The 17,345-nt window shown below is 54.3% G+C and overlaps 5 protein-coding genes across 5 annotated transcripts; all 5 read right to left on the bottom strand.

The window, feature by feature from the left end:
* Positions 1–189: 189 nt before the first annotated feature.
* DQ04_01541070 (hypothetical protein) lies at positions 190–4,797 on the bottom strand (the record flags this gene model as incomplete). Its single annotated transcript, XM_009310834.1, has 1 exon — positions 190–4,797. One exon carries the CDS (start codon positions 4,795–4,797, stop codon positions 190–192), a length of 4,608 nt encoding a protein of 1,535 aa, XP_009309109.1.
* A 622-nt stretch (positions 4,798–5,419) lies between these two features.
* Positions 5,420–6,217, bottom strand: DQ04_01541060 (B9 protein domain 1; the record flags this gene model as incomplete). The annotated part of the gene is made up of 1 exon (XM_009310833.1): positions 5,420–6,217. The coding sequence occupies one exon, from the start codon at positions 6,215–6,217 to the stop codon at positions 5,420–5,422; it is 798 nt and encodes a 265-aa protein (XP_009309108.1).
* Positions 6,218–6,740: 523 nt separating this feature from the next.
* DQ04_01541050 (hypothetical protein) lies at positions 6,741–8,000 on the bottom strand (the record flags this gene model as incomplete). The annotated part of the gene is made up of 1 exon (XM_009310832.1): positions 6,741–8,000. One exon carries the CDS (start codon positions 7,998–8,000, stop codon positions 6,741–6,743), a length of 1,260 nt encoding a protein of 419 aa, XP_009309107.1.
* Positions 8,001–8,442: 442 nt separating this feature from the next.
* On the bottom strand, positions 8,443–11,586 carry DQ04_01541040 (putative leucine-rich repeat protein (LRRP); the record flags this gene model as incomplete). Its single annotated transcript, XM_009310831.1, has 1 exon — positions 8,443–11,586. One exon carries the CDS (start codon positions 11,584–11,586, stop codon positions 8,443–8,445), a length of 3,144 nt encoding a protein of 1,047 aa, XP_009309106.1.
* A 554-nt stretch (positions 11,587–12,140) lies between these two features.
* DQ04_01541030 (intraflagellar transport 140) lies at positions 12,141–17,237 on the bottom strand (the record flags this gene model as incomplete). Its single annotated transcript, XM_009310830.1, has 1 exon — positions 12,141–17,237. The coding sequence occupies one exon, from the start codon at positions 17,235–17,237 to the stop codon at positions 12,141–12,143; it is 5,097 nt and encodes a 1,698-aa protein (XP_009309105.1).
* Between the last annotated feature and the right edge of the window lie 108 nt (positions 17,238–17,345).

Genomic DNA, 17,345 nt, shown 5'->3' with positions numbered 1-17,345 from the left:
AACAACAACAACAAAAAAAAATGAAGGTGGAAATTAGAAGGGAATAATAAGGAAGTAAACAGAAAGGGCCTCAAGCTTATCACATGCACTTCATATAGTTGGCGTACGTGTTGATAAATTGTACCTGATACACCTTATTCCATTCCCTTTGACCTCCTATAAAATTCAATCTACATCCGCTCGTTCACCCTATTTGAGATCCTCTCCCACCCTACTGGCATCATCCTTGGCGTGCGTTTCCTCTACACGCACCGCCAGGGTACCAGACAACGATGGGCCCTCACTGCTCCCCTCCTCCTGCTCTTGTGTGCGGCTCTGCTCAATCTGTACTACGCCATAGCTTGTCTTAATACCTGTTACTGGCGTCGTCGTCGTCGGCTTTGTCGCCTGCGCCGGTGACACCTTGCTCTCTTCCGCCTTTCCACCAGCCTTGACAATGCTCTTGGTGCCACCGCTCATCGAAAAGTCACCCGGATGATCCACCAGTGGTGAGAAATGCTCCCGTGGCCGCTGTGGCGACTCTGATCCAAAGGCATCAGCTTTTCCGCTGGCGAGTTGCTTGCGCAGACGCCGCTTCGCGGAGCGCAGTACCCGATTGTAATGTGTCTCCACATAGAAGGCTGCGCTAAGTACAGCAACGATAGCAACCGCAAGGACTATAAACAGCGCAGTCGCAGATTTCTTGCTGAGTCCACCAGACTTCTTCGGTGTCACTTGCGGCGTGTACGCGTCGCGGTCAAATCGCAGCTCCGATGAAATCTGCGCAGAGACAGGGATTGTAAAGAGGTACTCCTCCACACGCGACTCGCCACTTCCCCCAGAAGACGTAAAACGCAGAGCTGCGCGAAGGTGAAACACAGCACGTGTATTACTGTGGCGATGTAGAAGAGCACCTGGCACAAACGCAAAGTGGAATGAGTTCACCACAGACGATGTTGTTTTGTTCGGACTTAGGTTCGGGCGAAGATCAATGCGTCGGTACCGAAGGTACGCAGCGTACTTCTCCCAGGGAAGAAAAACTTGCGTGTTCGCGTCAGTCACGTCGCCCATCCACTTTTGTTTTTCTTCTTCCTTTCCTAATACATCATCACCCACCACATCAGGCAGCGACGCGCCATCGAGTACGAAGTGCAACTGCTTTGCATCTTTTGTGACGTTGCTAGGCAGCAACACGCCCATCACATCCCATGCATCAATTGACAGAATGAGATACTCCAATGATATGTGCTCCAAAAAATCCGCGGCGGCGCCACTGGTGATGTCGTCCAGTGATACATAAACCCAGTCTGTCACGCCGTACACCTGCCCACCCGTCGCCGCACACATCGCCAACTTCATGAACGGAGCCCCTTGCTCGTCTGGGTACACAGAGGCGGTTGTGCTGTTTAACACAACGCGTTCCGGCCGCCTCAGTTCGCTACTTGCTACACATACTGTGTCAGGGTGAAGCGGCCGCGGGGCACCGTAGTACGGCTTCTGCTCATCAGCTTCCGCGCCATCAAGAGGCCAATTGATGTAATTATTCAACATCTGGGTGGCGTTGAACGGGTTGATAGGTACCGATGTACCAAGAGTATCTGGCACAGGCCAGTATGCAGAGGAACGGCAAACTGACCCTCGCATGGCCAGGTTGATTCCTCTAATATGCGCTATCTGTTGCACATTGATGGCAATGTCAAGACCATTGACAAAGCCAATAAGCAACGCAAATGAACCCTGTGGGTCACCTGCAGCAGAAAGCGACGTGTCGTTTCCAACCACGCGTGCAACCAAGGAAATGTTAAGAAACTGACCTTCACGTCCGCTTTCGAATTCTTCCTGAGGAAATATAGGCAGCTGCCCGATTGGCTCGAAGCGGATGATTGGATCGCAGTCAAGATTGAGGCCGGTCCCAGTGCCTTTGCATGTTGTCGCCTTGCCAGTACATTCGGGGCAGTACAGTGGATTCGGTGTCACCCACGACATATTCAGAAGATCCACACTCTTGACGTGTAGTTGCGTGGCGTTGAGGTGATCAAGTTTCGGTACACTGTAGATGAGATCGGAGTAGTTCAGCCTGTATGGGTATAGCATCAGCGAATATCCATAGAGGCGTTCCCCTGTCAGCGGGTCTATCGCAGCGGCAAACCGCACATCGACAGAGACGTTGAATGGACTCATATTTTCACTTCTGCCCTGTAGTGACGATGCATTGAGTGCTGCGGCTGCTTCTACTGCTGATTTTGTTTGGGTTGCCTCCTCCATTGTGTGATTTGATGTGACATCACCTTCCTTTATGACCGTCACATCTTCAGGCGAGATGTCGACGGCTGTGCCGATGGAGCTCCCGATAAAAATGCGCACCGTGTAGGCGCGCTGCATTGACAATATCCCATTGTATGGTGGAGACCAGCTCGCAGGCTTCACCACTTGTGAGTAAATGGTGCCCACCAGCATTGACCCATTCACAAGTTTAAAGAGTGGCATGCCAGTGGTGCTGTTGCGCAGCAGACGCAGTCGCTCAAGCGTGATGTTCCCCACCCATGTTGCATCACAATCATTCACGTATAACTTCCAGTCAATGTCTGTGCCCGCGATGCCGGCCGAAGAGGGCGTCAGCATCGGTGCATACTTGCAAGGATCAGTACGAAACACGTCGCACTCACGGTGTTTTCCTCCAAACTTGTGGAAATAATTCTCCCCACTCACATACTCGCCTGTCTCTGAATTGAGGTGCCCACGCAGGTCCTTGTTTTCGTTGTTGTCACTTTCTTCGTCATCGTCTCCATCCCATGTCCATATAGAGGAGGCAAGGCCAAAATTTGCCTGATGGTCGAGGCACGTTGCGTTAAACGAGGAACCCGCATCCTTAGGCAGGTACGCTGACGTCAGGTATTCACTACCAGAGCCTCTAAGCGGCGCAAAAGTGACGAAACGCGCGGCCATATTACCAATAGTCGTGTACGCCCGTAGAACCAGCGACTGCCCATCGACGCGTACCTCAAAGTCCATTGCGTCAGGTGCCTTCCCGTCACGGCGGGGCGTGACGTGGCTTCGGTCACCCCTCGGTCCGTCTGTTACGTCAAACACGCTCGGGTACCGCGGCGACGAGAGCCACGCCGCTGCATCACACGTGCCTCTGCACACAATGCTGTCGAGGTCGTACACTGGCCGCGGGCCCTCTGGTGTTGTTGTCGGTGTCGGTGTCGGTGATGGTATGGGCGTCGGCGCACGGGGCTGCATAGTAGCGGTGCCGTAACACACATCCTTCGTGACACACGTCAACGTAAACTCAAAGTAGTCTACAGTGTCGCCCGACGCAATGTAGTGAAACTCACCGGTATTGTTGTTGAAATCCGTGACGGTACCGTTCGCAGCCGGTGCCCGAAGCTGCGCGCCAGTGTAATTCCCACCAGAGCAGAAGGATGCATTGCTGCTGTTATCAGCAGCACGTATAAGGCTGTAGGACTCCTCCACTTCGGTACCGCCGTTATTCTTGCTGTAGGTAAAGACGAAATAGCCGGGGCACTCCTCTTCTTCTGAGGGCGGAGATGCTGCTGTCACTAAGATACTTCCGTGCCCCATGCATTTTGGCTTACTTGTTGATCCAGTAGCGGAGGTACAGCCAATAACAAACACAAACGCATCGGTTTTTATCTGAGGTCCTGCAGGCGCGGCATAATAGAAGACACCTGTGCTTTGATTGAGACGAAACCTGTCCGGGTTGTATTTCGGCGCCGTCACAAGTGTAAAAGTTGTGTTAGTGCCAACAGGACACGCATCTTCAGCGTGCGGATTTATGACAAGTCGAGCATTCTCTTCAAAATCCACACGGTAGCCGTAGGTGAGGCCGCAGTCAGGCGGCAACTCAGTCGGCGGTGGCGTGAGGGGGCGTCGCACAGCAAGTACCTGTACCTGCACATCATAACAAGAGGGGACACCGCCACAATAAACGGTCAGATTAGCACTGAAAAGACCCTCTTGATTATTTGTCGCATTTCGGTCGAACCAGAGAATGACATCCTTCTCAATGGAGAAATAATTTGTTGGAGGCACATCAGTGGCATTACTGCTGCTGGTGCTGCTGCTCATAACGAGGCGTTGCGGTGCTGCACAATTGTCTACATAGCGGAGCGGCTCTAGGCGGACAGACTCTGACAGGTTCGCCTCCACCAATGGAGGAACACCGGTAGCTGGGCACCTGGGTGGCATGATCGTTGGTGCCTCCGTTGTTGTTGTGGTATTGTTGTTGGGCTCCGTCGGTGCCTCTGTTGAAGTGGTGGGTGTTGTTGTGGTATTGTTGTTAGGCTCTGTTGGCGCCTCTGTCGTTGTAGTAGTTGTTGTTGTGTTGTTGTTGGGCTCTGTTGGCGCTTCCGTTGTGGTGGTATTACTCGGGCTTGGTACCGCGCCGTGGATAACGTAGTAAACCTCCGCTTTTGCGCAGAGCGGTGTAAAAACATCACAGGTGACGGTCAACTGCTGCGAAACGTAGCGCACCTCGCCCTCCCGAAGCCCCGTCATGGCGGGCTTATACTGTACAGCGGCGAAGTGCGCATTGGGGATCACGAACCCAGGCAGCACGGGAGCGCGCGTTGCCACCGTCAGGTACTGGCCGGCGCATGCATTGTAATCCCATTGGCGGCGCAGCACACTTGTCGTCGTGGCGCCCTCGTCGGCACTGAACACCCAAGCACACTGCGGCCCTGCACCGACAACAGACGCTTCAACACCAGTGGTAGCAGCAGCAGCAGCAGCATTGACAGCAGCAAGCACCAGCAGCAATAAGGAAAGCAGCGTGGGCATATCACAACGTACCATCTGTTTTGCACCACCTCTACTTGGGTCACATCCTTTTGTTGTCTTCAATCCCCTCATTTTATGGCTTATCAACAAGACCCACGCACTTATGCAGGTGTACACTATTATTATATCTCGGTGTAATCACTATCTGCCTTTTTTCCCCTTTTTTCTTTATCTTCGCCTCAGCGCTCACTCCTGTGCTATACAACTATATACGTTATTATTCCTCGTCGATCTCGTAATCCGTGCCTCTATCTCCCTTTGCCCGGAGTAAGAAGGCACCAAGACGAAATATACAGAAGAGCAATCGAGCAAGCCGAAAAAAAAAAGAAGAACGAAGGCTCCTTTTTCCTTGCTTCCTTTCACCTTCGCGTACAGACTTACCTTGGAACGGCAACAGAGAGAAAATCAAGGGGCACAACAGAGATTTTTGTCTGTGCACTTCACAATATATATATATATATATTGAGTGGCAGCAGAACGCCTACACATAAGCAGAAGTGAAGCATCACACTGTTGTTGTCATCATTCGTCACCCGTTGTGCTCATTTGAAACTTCATCTATGACACTTTTCGTCGTCTATCATCATCCACTTGCGCACATCTTGACATTCTCGTCGGCATCAATTGTTACCGTGCCTCACATCTCGATGCCACACTCAGCGAGGCCGCTGACGACGACCGAGAGCGACAACGCAACATGTCCGGCAAGCGGCGCAGCACTCAGCACGCCACGGTCCTCTCCGCTGCAGAGGAAGGCCGGGTCACGCAGCTCCAGACGCTCGCCGGTCCACCAGCTAATCCACCACAGTTTCCGCGTGTTAGGCACCAGCTGCATCAGCGGCAGCTTCTTGCGGTACGTGCCGCTGCGCATTGGAATGAAACAACGGCTGTACGACACGCACCGCTCCCACCCGCCGCCGGCGCCGCCCTGATGCGGCACCTTGCCAGTCGGCATAACACGCGAGACAGTGTGCAGTGTCACGACGAGCTGGGGCCAGCCGTGTGGGTTCGTGCTGTGCAGCGCACACTCAAACGGCGCCGCCCACGTAAAGCGTGAAAATGGATCCTCTGAGCGGCACGAGAGCTGCGTGATGACCTCGCTCTGCGTCTCGCGGTCTAGCGGACGCACGAGCGGTGATTCGCCGGTGGCGAGCGCGTCCCGCGTGACGCTCGTCAGCGGCGTCCAGTCACTACCGTGCACCCAATAGGTGCGGGCAAACAGCGTATCGGCCTCGTGGCACTCCGCGCCCTCCAGCACGCCGCGCACAATCACGTCGAACCCACGCGACGTCACTACGCTCGTCGTGGCCGGCGGCGGCACCAGCGACGCTCGTTTCGATCTTCGGTGGTGGCGGTGCCTAGGGGGCGAGTCGTCGTCCCGCGGCGTCCGCGGCAACGCGGTGCTGGGCCGTCCCTCCCTCTCGCTGTCGTCCATGCAGCGGATTCCTGCAGTGACAGTCAGCGGCAACAACAACTGCAAAGGAGAGAGAAATGGAGAGAAAGTACCTGCGTAAGAATGCACAACAAGAGAACGTGCAGGCACATTGTGGTTCTCTGCATTAATAGCAACAGCAACAGCAACATCAGAAGAAGAAAATGACAGGCATATAATTGGTTTGTGTATACGCATTTGGTGAGAAAGCATTTGCCTTCAACACTCCGGTGCCCATAACCCTCCACCATACGCCAACCCAATCACTCTACGCGGATATCTTCGAAGAGAAAGCAACTCCTTGGTTTCTTCTTGTTGCTGTTGCTACAGCGAAGGTCTCAATGAACAATCGCCAGCAACACATGCAAACCGAAGGACAGGAATAAATCGGCAAGGAGGCACACGACAGGGAGAGAGAGAGAGAGAGAGAATAAAACATCGCCACACCCACCATTCCGCAAAACAACGAAAAAAAAACACCGCTACACGTTTTTTTTTTGCCAATCCGCCTTCCTTCGCACACCCGCTACCACCACCACGTCATCGCCACGAGCAGCGGCAAGCAGCATATGGCAAGAACCACAATGTACAGTTGAAGCATCCGCCGCCGCTGTCGCTGTCGGTGCCGCCGCGCTTTTGTCCCCGCCGTCGCGGAGCTGGAAAGGAGCCAATGCGGGTAGCTGTCCCCAAACGTTTTTTCATCATCCCTGCCTGTCCCCAAATCACCTCTTTTCTGCTGCTGCGAATCATAAGAGTGAGGCTCAACCACCACCTCTTCCTTCATCTCATGTTTCCGATTCACGGTATTGTACTCAAGGACGTGTTCCCTCTCTCGCCGCTGATGACATACGGTGGATGTCAGCAGCGCATCAGGTGTGTTGCCATAAAACACACCACTTGTTCGTCCAGTGTACACCTCGTCACTATAGCAGTTATTTTCATATGTGAAAGCAGAGGCTGTAGATATACTCAAGGAACCACTAGGGAGACCCTCCCTCGTCGAGGGTGTAGTAGAAAAGTACTTGAACAATGGTGTCGCGAAACTAATGTGCTTCGCTCGTGTAGCAAATGGACGGCCAGCACTTCGAGCACCAGCTAAGCAAGATCTAATAGTGCTGCTGGATAAGCGTGAACGTTGTCGTGTCTGTGCTCTCTCTACACATTGCAAAAGCCGCTTCTGACAATCCTCCACCAACTGAAGTTTATCTTCGTCCAGTGTACCGTAAAAGACACGGTGCCTCTGCACGAACAAACGCAAAGCATCAGAGCGCGACTTGGCCGTCGCGAGCCACAGATCAATGATTTCCTCTTCAGCTTCCTCACTNTGCTGCTGCTGTTCGTACCATTGGATAACAGATTCGTGCTCATTCACCAGAGCGCTAGAGTACGCCGTGTGCAGCGGCGCCCATCTGTAGTAAGGGGAGCAGAACACTGGTCGCCTCGTGGCGCAAGACGTCGTAGAGGAGGAAACCGACGACGAGGCGGAGGGGCAGAGAGGAAGTGCAAGCAATGACCCTATCCCACAGCTCTCAGGGCTGCTGTCACGCTGCAGCCGGTTTCCGAGATTTGTCGGTCGTTCCACCAACAACAATGCCGCTGCTGCATTCGGTGTCTGTTTCACTGCCGTTTCGCGATGAACAACAACGCCAGCACCGCGGCTGCAGGCTCTGGGTCTGCAGCTGCTGCTGTCATCCAATACCGTGTCTTGCCGTGCTGCGGCTCGACCACCACGGCGTCCCCCAAGTGAAAGCGACGCCTCGTCTACGCTCCGCAGGCCCATGCGCATCTGCAGCCGCCTAATACAAATGCATATACAATCATAGAAGAAGCAAAAGGATGAAATAACAAAAGAAGGAAAAGATAACGCGCAACAGATGACAGAGCACAACACCACAGTTGCCAGGTTCTCCTTTCCATTGTGGCCCATGTCCGAATGAATGAAACGTATGGAAGATGGGTCGCATACACTACATGGAGATGCCGGACGCACACGCAACGGTCCGCACGACTCGGTTGTACATACATGTAATACCAGAACACACGCATACACACACACACACACACACACACACACACACAGAAACATACGCATAGAGATAGAGAGTGAGCGAAGAAGACAAAAACGCAGCAAACTTTCAGAGCTGCTGTTCCAAAGTGGAATAGCTAAAAAGCAGGCCCAGTCAGAACTCACCCCAAACAGATACGCACGCTACAAAACCTCACCCACTTCACAACGGCTGCGCATTCCCAGATGTCGCTTGTCGTGAGGAAGCAGGGGGGAGAGGCGGCAATGGACGGCGCAACATGCGGCGAAGCTCATTCATAAGAATGCGAACATTTGTACTCGGGGGATCAGCGGCTTGCGGTGAGGAGTCCCTTGTTGGCCTATTTGGTGAGGAACGTTGATGAAAATGCTTCTGCTTCTGTTGCTTTTGTCTATTCGCTTCACCACTGATATTCTCCTCCTTCACCGGGTGAAGATCTTCTTGCACCTGCTGCTTCCACACCTCTTCCTTTTTCTTCCCTTTTTTCTTTCGTGGTGCCCTATCGCCGTCGTCCTCCTGTAGCGCCACGCCAGTCATGAAGACAACGTCCCGTGAGGACACACTTCTGCATGACGAGGCATCTGCATCACTATCATCAGTCTCATCGCCCTGCAACTCTGCTGCTTGTGCGGGTACCGCCTCAGATGCATCAGTTTCTTTCTTTTCTTCTTCCTCCTCCTCATCCTCCGGCTTTGGTGGTACCACAATATCCGCCATGCGCTTCCGCTGCCTCCTGTGTGCGGTGGTGTTGTACGAGCGCTTTCCAGACCCGTGCAGCGACTTCGCCGACTCATCAATGAGGCGGTAAATGTCCATGAACTCGCTGTAGTTCGGCACCGTGACAAGTCCTGTCTTAGGGTGCACCATCCACGACGGCAGCGCAGACTCCTCCTCAATCGGGTGGTGATGTAGCTGTTTCTGGCCTTCGTTCTCTGCAACGAGTTGGCGTCTCTTGGCGTAGAAATAGCTTGGCTTCTGCTTTCGCATCACCGTATCGTCAAAGACGAGTTCCACAAACCGCAGGAGTGATGGTGTCGGTATTCTCGGCGCCGCATGATTGTCATCGGCCGTCGTCATGCGGGGCGCAGAGGGGGGCTCTGCATCTCCGTACCAGAAGATGTTGTTGAGAGTGCTGCCTTCGTCCAGTGATAGAGAAAACGGTGGGGGAATCTGCGCAGATGACGCGGTGTGATCGAAACTTGCACCTTTTCCATCTTCATCAGCGTAAAATGATTCGCCCTCTTCATGAAACTGATCTGTACGACGACGATACGAGGAATTTTTGGAGTTCAGTCCCCTTTCTTCATACTGTCGCCACGAATCAATAAGGCTGTCCAAGCCATGGTACTGCTCATCCGACACATCCACATCGTTTTCCCCCTCGTGCCGCTGGTGTTCACGGTGTTCTGGCGTGTGTAGCGCTGACTCGTTGTGCAGTGGGCCACCGTAAAAGTAACTGGCACCACCATACTCTCCACTACTCCGAATCCCGGCCTGCTCCCAGTAAAGGTTCATCACAGCCTGTGCAAAGTGTGCCTGCGTCGCACCCCGCTCTTTGCGCTTGCGGGCGATGGGGTTACCGGCGAGCACCACGCGCTGCAGCGTTCGCACAAGCTCGCTGAGCGCCACCACGTCCCCCAGAGTCGAGAAGCGGTTATGGCCGAGCCCAATCACCTCAATCGTGGGAAAGCAGAGGCCACGGCCATCCTTCACTGACAGCGGTGGCACGTGGCGCAGCTCATTATGGTTGAGGTTAACTTCGATCAGCGCTGGCATCGTAGAGAGTGCGGCAAATATTGTCTTTCCGTCGCGCAATTGATTGCGCTCAAGTGCGAGATGCGTCACACTCGTGAGCCCCGCGAGGTCCTCCGGCAGAGTCCGCAGGTTGTTTCCACTCAGGTCAAGCTTTTCAAGAAATGGGAAGTATGACAGGTGCAGAATATCCCCTGGTGGGATATTGTTGAAGGAGAGATTCAACGCATGCAGGTTGGGCAAGAGAACATCATGGAGACTGCACTCTGACACCTGATGTACGCGTCTAATCGGTTTTTGGTGTGGTGAGTAATAACCAATGCCATCGACAGGGTGACCACTGCCAGAGCTGTTACTACACTTGTCACCACCCGAATGACGACTTCTAGGAGCGCGGTGATGCACGTCATCATCCGTTCGAACACCCGTCATTGTTGTCGTCGTCGTAGGCCGCGTCTGCTTCTCTTGAGCATAGTATGCTGCGGCACTTCGAATGGATGTGCTGTCGTGCGTCGCGCTGCACCTGAGGCTGCTGCTGCGACCCGTGCCACCGTTAGTCTCCTGCATCTGCTGTTGCTCCTCTACTGCACACGTGACACCCGCAAGGGTATTTATCTTATTGTACGCAAGGTGAAGCACCTCGAGGCTGGTGAGGGAGAGGAGATGCTCAAGTAGAAGCTCATTCTCGCTCAGATCAAGGAAACGCAAGTTCAAGAAGTGCATCAGGTCATCCTCAATAACGCCAACGAGGTGTGAGCACTGCAGCGTCACCGCCTCCACGGCCTCAGGTTCCGGCTTTCCACCTGCGCAGAGCAGCATGAAGCCGTCCAGCAGCATGCACCGCTGCATCGGCGACGAGCCAATCGGCTGCTGCCCCAGTGGGCCGTCCACCGTAGCCCCAAAGAATCGCGATTCTTCTTCGTCCTCTGCTATCTCAACTGTCAGCAGCTGCCGCTGCGCACGCATGCGTTCCTGCGTAAGGTACGCGCTCGGGGCAGGCGGCAGGCGAAAGTAGCTGCGCAGCGATCGCTCCATCACGCTGCGGTTCTTAAGAATACGGAACCCCTGCGGGTGCACAATGAGAGCCTCAGGCCGCGGTGGGTGGCGACCAGACTGTCGGAGCAGAAACGGATCAGGTGCTGAAGCGAGCGGAAGATGCCGAGATGCCTTTTGCGGCATGACCCCACCGATCGAGATGGGGCTGCTGAAGCCAAGCCCGCTACTGTTGGCGCTTCCACCACCCGCAGCCCAAGCCGTCGGTAAATATGATTCATCACCGTTTAGAAGGGATGTTGTCGTCTTGTCAGTGGAAGTCTTCACATGAGGAAATATCACATTGCAGACCCGTGGTTTCGGTATAACCTTTTCTTTGTTCTGCTGTTGCTGACGAGATCCCTGCTGTTGGGTGGGTTTGATTGGCCCTCCGTAGCGCACCTGTTCCCGCTTCCTCACGGCAGCGGCCGTCCATCGTGGAGGCACAGCGCTTTCGTCATCGCCAACCTGCTGAAGCAGATCATCCCCATCACCGCTTCCACCATTGGTGGGTGGGAAGACTTTTATTTTCTTCTGCACCATGGTAACGAAGTTTGGCACCGCACCGTTGCCCCCCACCCGCTTCTATCAGCGGAACTCCTCCACTCGCACTACCACTCTATCCCCGCGCACTGCACGCTTAATACGCCCTACCGGTAGGTGCAGCAAGAAGAAAACAAGAACAAAAACAGTTTCCCATACAATATTATACAGGTCTTGGCCATAGTTATACCAACACCCCACGCCACTGCGACACCCCCCGCTGTACGTTCTACTGCACCGCGAAAAGGGAAAAATGGGATGATTCGTAACAAATGGAAAGTACCGGTAGCAGCGAACCAAGCCACAGCTCACTCCCCCCACTTCTCCAATGTATTCTCAAGAGAAATAAGGAACTGACATTGCGCATCACGTGAATTGTGCTCTCTACATGTCGAAAATGTTGCTATTTCTCTCTTCTTCCTTCACTATTCTTCTTGCTTGCTTCAGTTGTTCTCTCTTTTCTCTGGAAACGGACATGCGCCACCCACGTCGACAGAGAGGGCAGTTCCTTCTTTGTGTGTGTATCGGCGGGTGGAACGAAAGGGCTCGTCTCCTCACACGGTCTCGTCAGTGGCGCTCCCACGGCGCTCACTTTTATTGTCCACAGCCGCGGCGGTCTCACTTATGAACTCCGTAACTTTCCGCCCATTTGCGTTGCACACCGTTTCCATCAAATCGCGCTCAACATAAAACTGTGGCTCCACCCCGTGCTTCACCATACTTTCGATCACGCGCAGAGCGTCCTTGGACGACTTCGCATTCTCCTGGTAGAATCGTACGAGCAGCGCAAAGACGTCACCTATGCGGATGGCCGCCGCGATAGCGGTGCTGTCGTGGTGGCTGGGCCGGCTGCGCTTAATGAGGTCAGAACAGACCTCGACGCACTCCGAGGCGAGCGCTGTGTCCTTTGCGGAGTCAGTCAGCAGCTTTAGCGCTTTCACGACCAGCGCCACGGTGTCTCGGCGTTTGCGCAGGCCTTCTTCCTTTGCCATGAAGTTGCCTCCACCGTACACGGCGTCATGGTTGCGCTCAAGCACATGCACGCATTCGTCTAATGCGCGCCACGCCTCGTAGTAGTTGCGGTTTTCGTCAATCTGCAGCTGCGCATAGGCGTCGATGAAGGAGATGAGGTTCCCTAACGCCTTGGCTTTGGTGTAAAAGAGAACAATGTGCTTGTAGATATTCGCATCAGTGTGCCAACTCTGCGATTGTAAGAAGTTGCCGGCTAGGGTATAGATCTCCGCGTTTCGGGAGTGATTCGCGAAGAAGATGACTTTCGATACATCGCCACCGCGCATGAGCATCTTCATTGCCTTGATTCGTTCTCCCAGCTGCGTGTACTTCTTGCAGGCGAGGTTCCAGTTCCCCTGATCCTTTGCAATACCAGCGATCTGCTGCTGCAATGCAGTGCGCTGCTCCTCCGTCATGCCGCTGCAGTTGGCGTCAGACGTCATTGCCTCCGCCATTTCATCGGTGAGCGGGACGTTACGCTCCGTACAGAGCTCCAGCGCGCGGGGAAAGGCCTTAGCAAAGATATACATTTCTGCCGCTTTGCCGTAGTGCCCACTCTCCACGAAGTGGGTGGCCATCTGCATGAACACTTCCGGGTCACTTTGGGCATCGAGTGTAGTGCTGATGCGGTGCATTGTGTCGTAGAGCCCACCCTTAATGCACACTTCGATGGCCTTCTGCACATCGCCAACGCGGTGGTACAATTCTACCGCCTTGTCGTACGCGTTGTTTAGTTCTAGATATGTCGCGCTGTCGAACATCAGGTGTGTGTCATCGCTCGCGAGCGACAGGGTGAGCAATTCTCCATAGCGTTGATGCGCCTTCGCCACCCGTGCGGCGGCCCGCCACGCAGCGGCGTGTTTGTAGTACTGCAGCGCTGCCGAAACCTCGTTAGTACGCTCATAGTGAAGACCAACAAAGTACGCCGCACCAACAGGCTCCACATCGACGGTTGTTGCTAGTGCGCCTGCAGCTGTTGCAGCACTGCTGGCCTGTGATTGCGCCTTCTCCACGGCCTTGTTGACGAGGTCCACCGCATCATCTATGCGCGGGGGATTTTCTGAGCACAGCATCCGCACAACATTGAAGGTGTCCTCTGCAAGATTGTAAAATTTCAGGGCTTCTGAAAACTGTCGCCGCCTTTCACTGTGTTGCGCCCACCAGAGTAGCAATTCCTTGTTGTGTGAGAAGAGTCTCTCAAAAGTAGCCCGCACCTCCTCCTCTTCGTTATCACGGTCGCTCCTCGTTTCCGTTTTTTCGGTACTGGTTGCCCTTGCTGAAGCACCTGGTGAAGGCTTCCCACTAACGCCATCATCTTTGGCGTTGTTCTTGTTCTCGGACTTGCTAGCCTCATTCCGTTTTGAGGCAGTGGCGGCGGTGGGACTCCCATTCTCTTTTGCGCGGCCCACTGGCGGAAACACCAGATCGCGCAGCTCGTTCAGGCGGTTGTTTTGAAAGTAGATGCGGGCAACATCGGTAGAAAGGCACTTGGCATTGAAGTACCACATCGTTGCCGCCTCTAAGTTGGAGAAGGACTCCATGAACTGCGCGTACTTGTATGCAACAGGGTAGGTACGGATGTGATCGTACCGTCGCGCGTGCCGCTGTGCCTGCTCGAATTTGCCACATGCAAGGAGCAGGTCTGTTATGAGGTCGAAGCGTTTCGCCTTGCGCAGCAGCCCTTCGCACTCCTTTACTAGCCCGAGACTACACGCGAGAGTTGCGACATGCACATCCTTCTCATCTGGGTACTTGAGGCGCGCCTCGCGAAGGGCGCTGGCGGCGACGCCGTCCTGCATCTGCGCAAGGCACACCTCTGCAACGTCAAGACGACCAGAGAAGACGCACATCTTCGCAAGACTTTGCCACACGGTGGGGCTCTTGATTGTCTTAACGCAGCGGTACGCCTCATCCATATTACCAATGGTGGAGTAGTAGCTAAACTTCATGAGTGCCTCCAACACGGCAGCATCCTTCTCTGTTTTGAGACCCTCAAAATCGCGCAGCCGCTTCTGCTCAATCATGTAATCTTCGGGGTTGCTCGGATTGCCGTTGATACGCACCGATGCAAGGAGAAAGTCAGGTATAGTAAGTCCCACCAGGCAGATGTGGTACCGCCTCAGCACAACAGCGTTGTGCACGACAAGGCCCTTGTTAGTGGCAAAGAGTGTCACGACAGAGTGCGTGCGGTTGGCAAGTGGATTAACACCACAAATACCACTCATCTGTCGGTCCTCCATCAGTTGCTTCTTCTCCGCGAAGTTTTCAAGGTCTGGCATCGCTTCATTTGTCAATACTCCTTCCGTTTCACGACTTAAAGAGGGGGCAAACGAGCTGCGACGCTTCTGTGATTTAGTGGTACTGCTGCAAATATCGTCTTCGTCGTCCAAATCAGTGCGGCTCTGAAGTCTCTGTTGTTGTCGGGCAGGATTCTTTCTCACTTGGTGTGTTTCGCATGCTAGAAGGAGGAAGGCAAGCTCGCCAATTGTATTGCTGTTTGGCTCTGGTGTGTTCCAATACACCGCGTCTGGCATCTCCTCCCGCTCAGCAAAATCGTGGGAGCACATCTGGTCCGTGTCGCAGTCATACACCCAGATGCGACTATCCGGCTGATCGTCTGAAATCCGGCGGGTCATGAGGGCAACGCGGCGCCCCTGTGCATTAACCTTTGCGTCTGTCACGATGATGCCGTGCTCAGCGAGTGGAAGCTTCCGGGGCGGGCCAAGTGGACGTAACTCGCGACCGGTCACCCGCGCGAGGCGCATCGCGTTGGTGGACGAAATGGCCACAACAACATCACCCATCACGTCAACAATCGTCGGCGTGCCCTCCGCTTCCGTGAAACCAATCTGCCCAATAGTGACGAGTTGGAAGTTGGTGAAGACAATGCGGTTGGCGTCCCTTACAAAGAAGAGACCCTCCGGGTGCACCGCAAATACTGGGCTTATTGTCGGTACAAAGTTCGTCAGCGACGCCGTCGATGTGGACTCGTTTACGGTGTAGAGGTCAATCTGCTGGCCATTCCACAGACCGATGATGGGGAATGCGACCGAGAGGCCACGCACCTTCGAGGTGCTCTTCAGTAGGCACTGACAGCCGGTAATGCTTTCCACCACCACTGTTTCCATCGAGATCTGCGTGGCTGCGGCAACACCGTCCCATGCACGCTTACGCAGTGTCTCACGGAGGATCTGTAGCTTCCCGTTCCCGAGTGCTACAACGATGTGGCCAGCAGTGGTGAAGCTCACGCGATCCACATGGCCCTCCACTTCAACGACAGTTAGTAGCTCCCATTCTTCCGCGGGATCGGTGCTGCTCCTATTGATACCGTTGCTGTTGATATGTGCGTTGCTGGATCCGGCATGAGGTGGTGTATGGGGTACCCCGTCAGCTGCAGCAGAGTCTAGATTGTGTTGGTCAGGAACCAGGCGCTGGAACACTGCCAGGGGGCCTTCTGCGGTCGCCATCACCAGCAGTCCGTTCTTCGTCTTTGTGGCAATGTGGGTGATATGCGATGCGGCAAGTGCTGGGTGGGGCACAACGTACATCCTGTCGCTGCGGATGTCAAAGAAGCGGACGCGGTCATCGCCGCAGCCGAAGGCAAGAAGCCCAGAGCCGGCCCAACGCATCGTCAACGTGAATCGTTCCGTCGTGACACTGGGACTCGGAGTCGACAGCTTGCGCCGAAGAAGCAACTTGGCCGAAAAAGCTTCAGAGATTTGGTACACACTGATCAAATTGGTCACGCTCAACACAGCAAGACAACGCTCGGTAGCGTTGTATAGAACCATTGCTGGGGGCTCATCAAGGGCGAGGAGCGGGAACAGCTTCTGTTCCTCGCTCAATGCAAACATTCGCTTCTCGCCTGCACCACCAAGAAAGAAAACACACTCATCCTCATCTTCCATTTCACGACGGGAAGAAGCCTTCGGGGGGAGGCCGACGTCTCGGCCACCCTGCTCTTGCTTTTGCTGCTCTTGCTGTTGCTGTTGCTGCTGTGGGGACACTTGCGCAGACTGTAGAAGAGATGGTGACGCATGCACTGCGTGGGTTATAACCGCTTCCGTCAGAACAGACCACAACGGGACAAAGACTGACCATATCGTTGCAGCAACATTGTCGTCACCACTCTTGCCAGTGGCAGCAGCGCTGTTCTCCACTGCCCACACCACCACACGCATCTTGCTCGACGCCGTCAACAAAAAGTTCCCTGCGCCGGACCACACACACGCCGTTACGGCGCCCCCGTCATGTTGCGCCAACGCTCTATCCGCGTCCACCGGCGGTTGTGGTGAGGCAACGGTCTCTTTCCTTGTTGCGAGTGGCACCGCCTTTGCTGCTCCCAAGGCAGGTGTTGTAGACACAGGTTGAAGCGTCCACGCGGCAAGTCTTCCACTTCCCCATCCAATTGCCAGTGTCGGTTGAGTTGGATGCCACGCCATACAGGTCACCTTCTCGTTTTCCTTTGAGGTGGGCAGCGGTGGACTGTCCGCGATGAATTCCCCCTCCGCATCGGTTACCAGCACGTGCGCCGGGTTTGACCATACGGATGCAACGAACGGTAGCGAGGGATGAGGAACAACAAATTCCGCATCGACGGTGCCGCGGCTCGCCACATTATTCACAAAGTAGAGCAACATGCTATGTGAGCCTCTGTTCCCGTTGCTCGTTTTCTTCTTTCCTTGTTTGCCTTTGTTCTCTCCCACTCTCTCTATAAACAGATATATATATATATATATATATATATA

This window comes from Trypanosoma grayi (assembly GCF_000691245.1).
Source record: "Trypanosoma grayi strain ANR4 Tgr_154_V1, whole genome shotgun sequence".
Lineage (NCBI taxonomy): Eukaryota > Euglenozoa > Kinetoplastea > Trypanosomatida > Trypanosomatidae > Trypanosoma > Trypanosoma grayi.
Note: the sequence above shows the minus strand (reverse complement) of the source record. Positions and strands in the feature narration are given on the sequence as shown.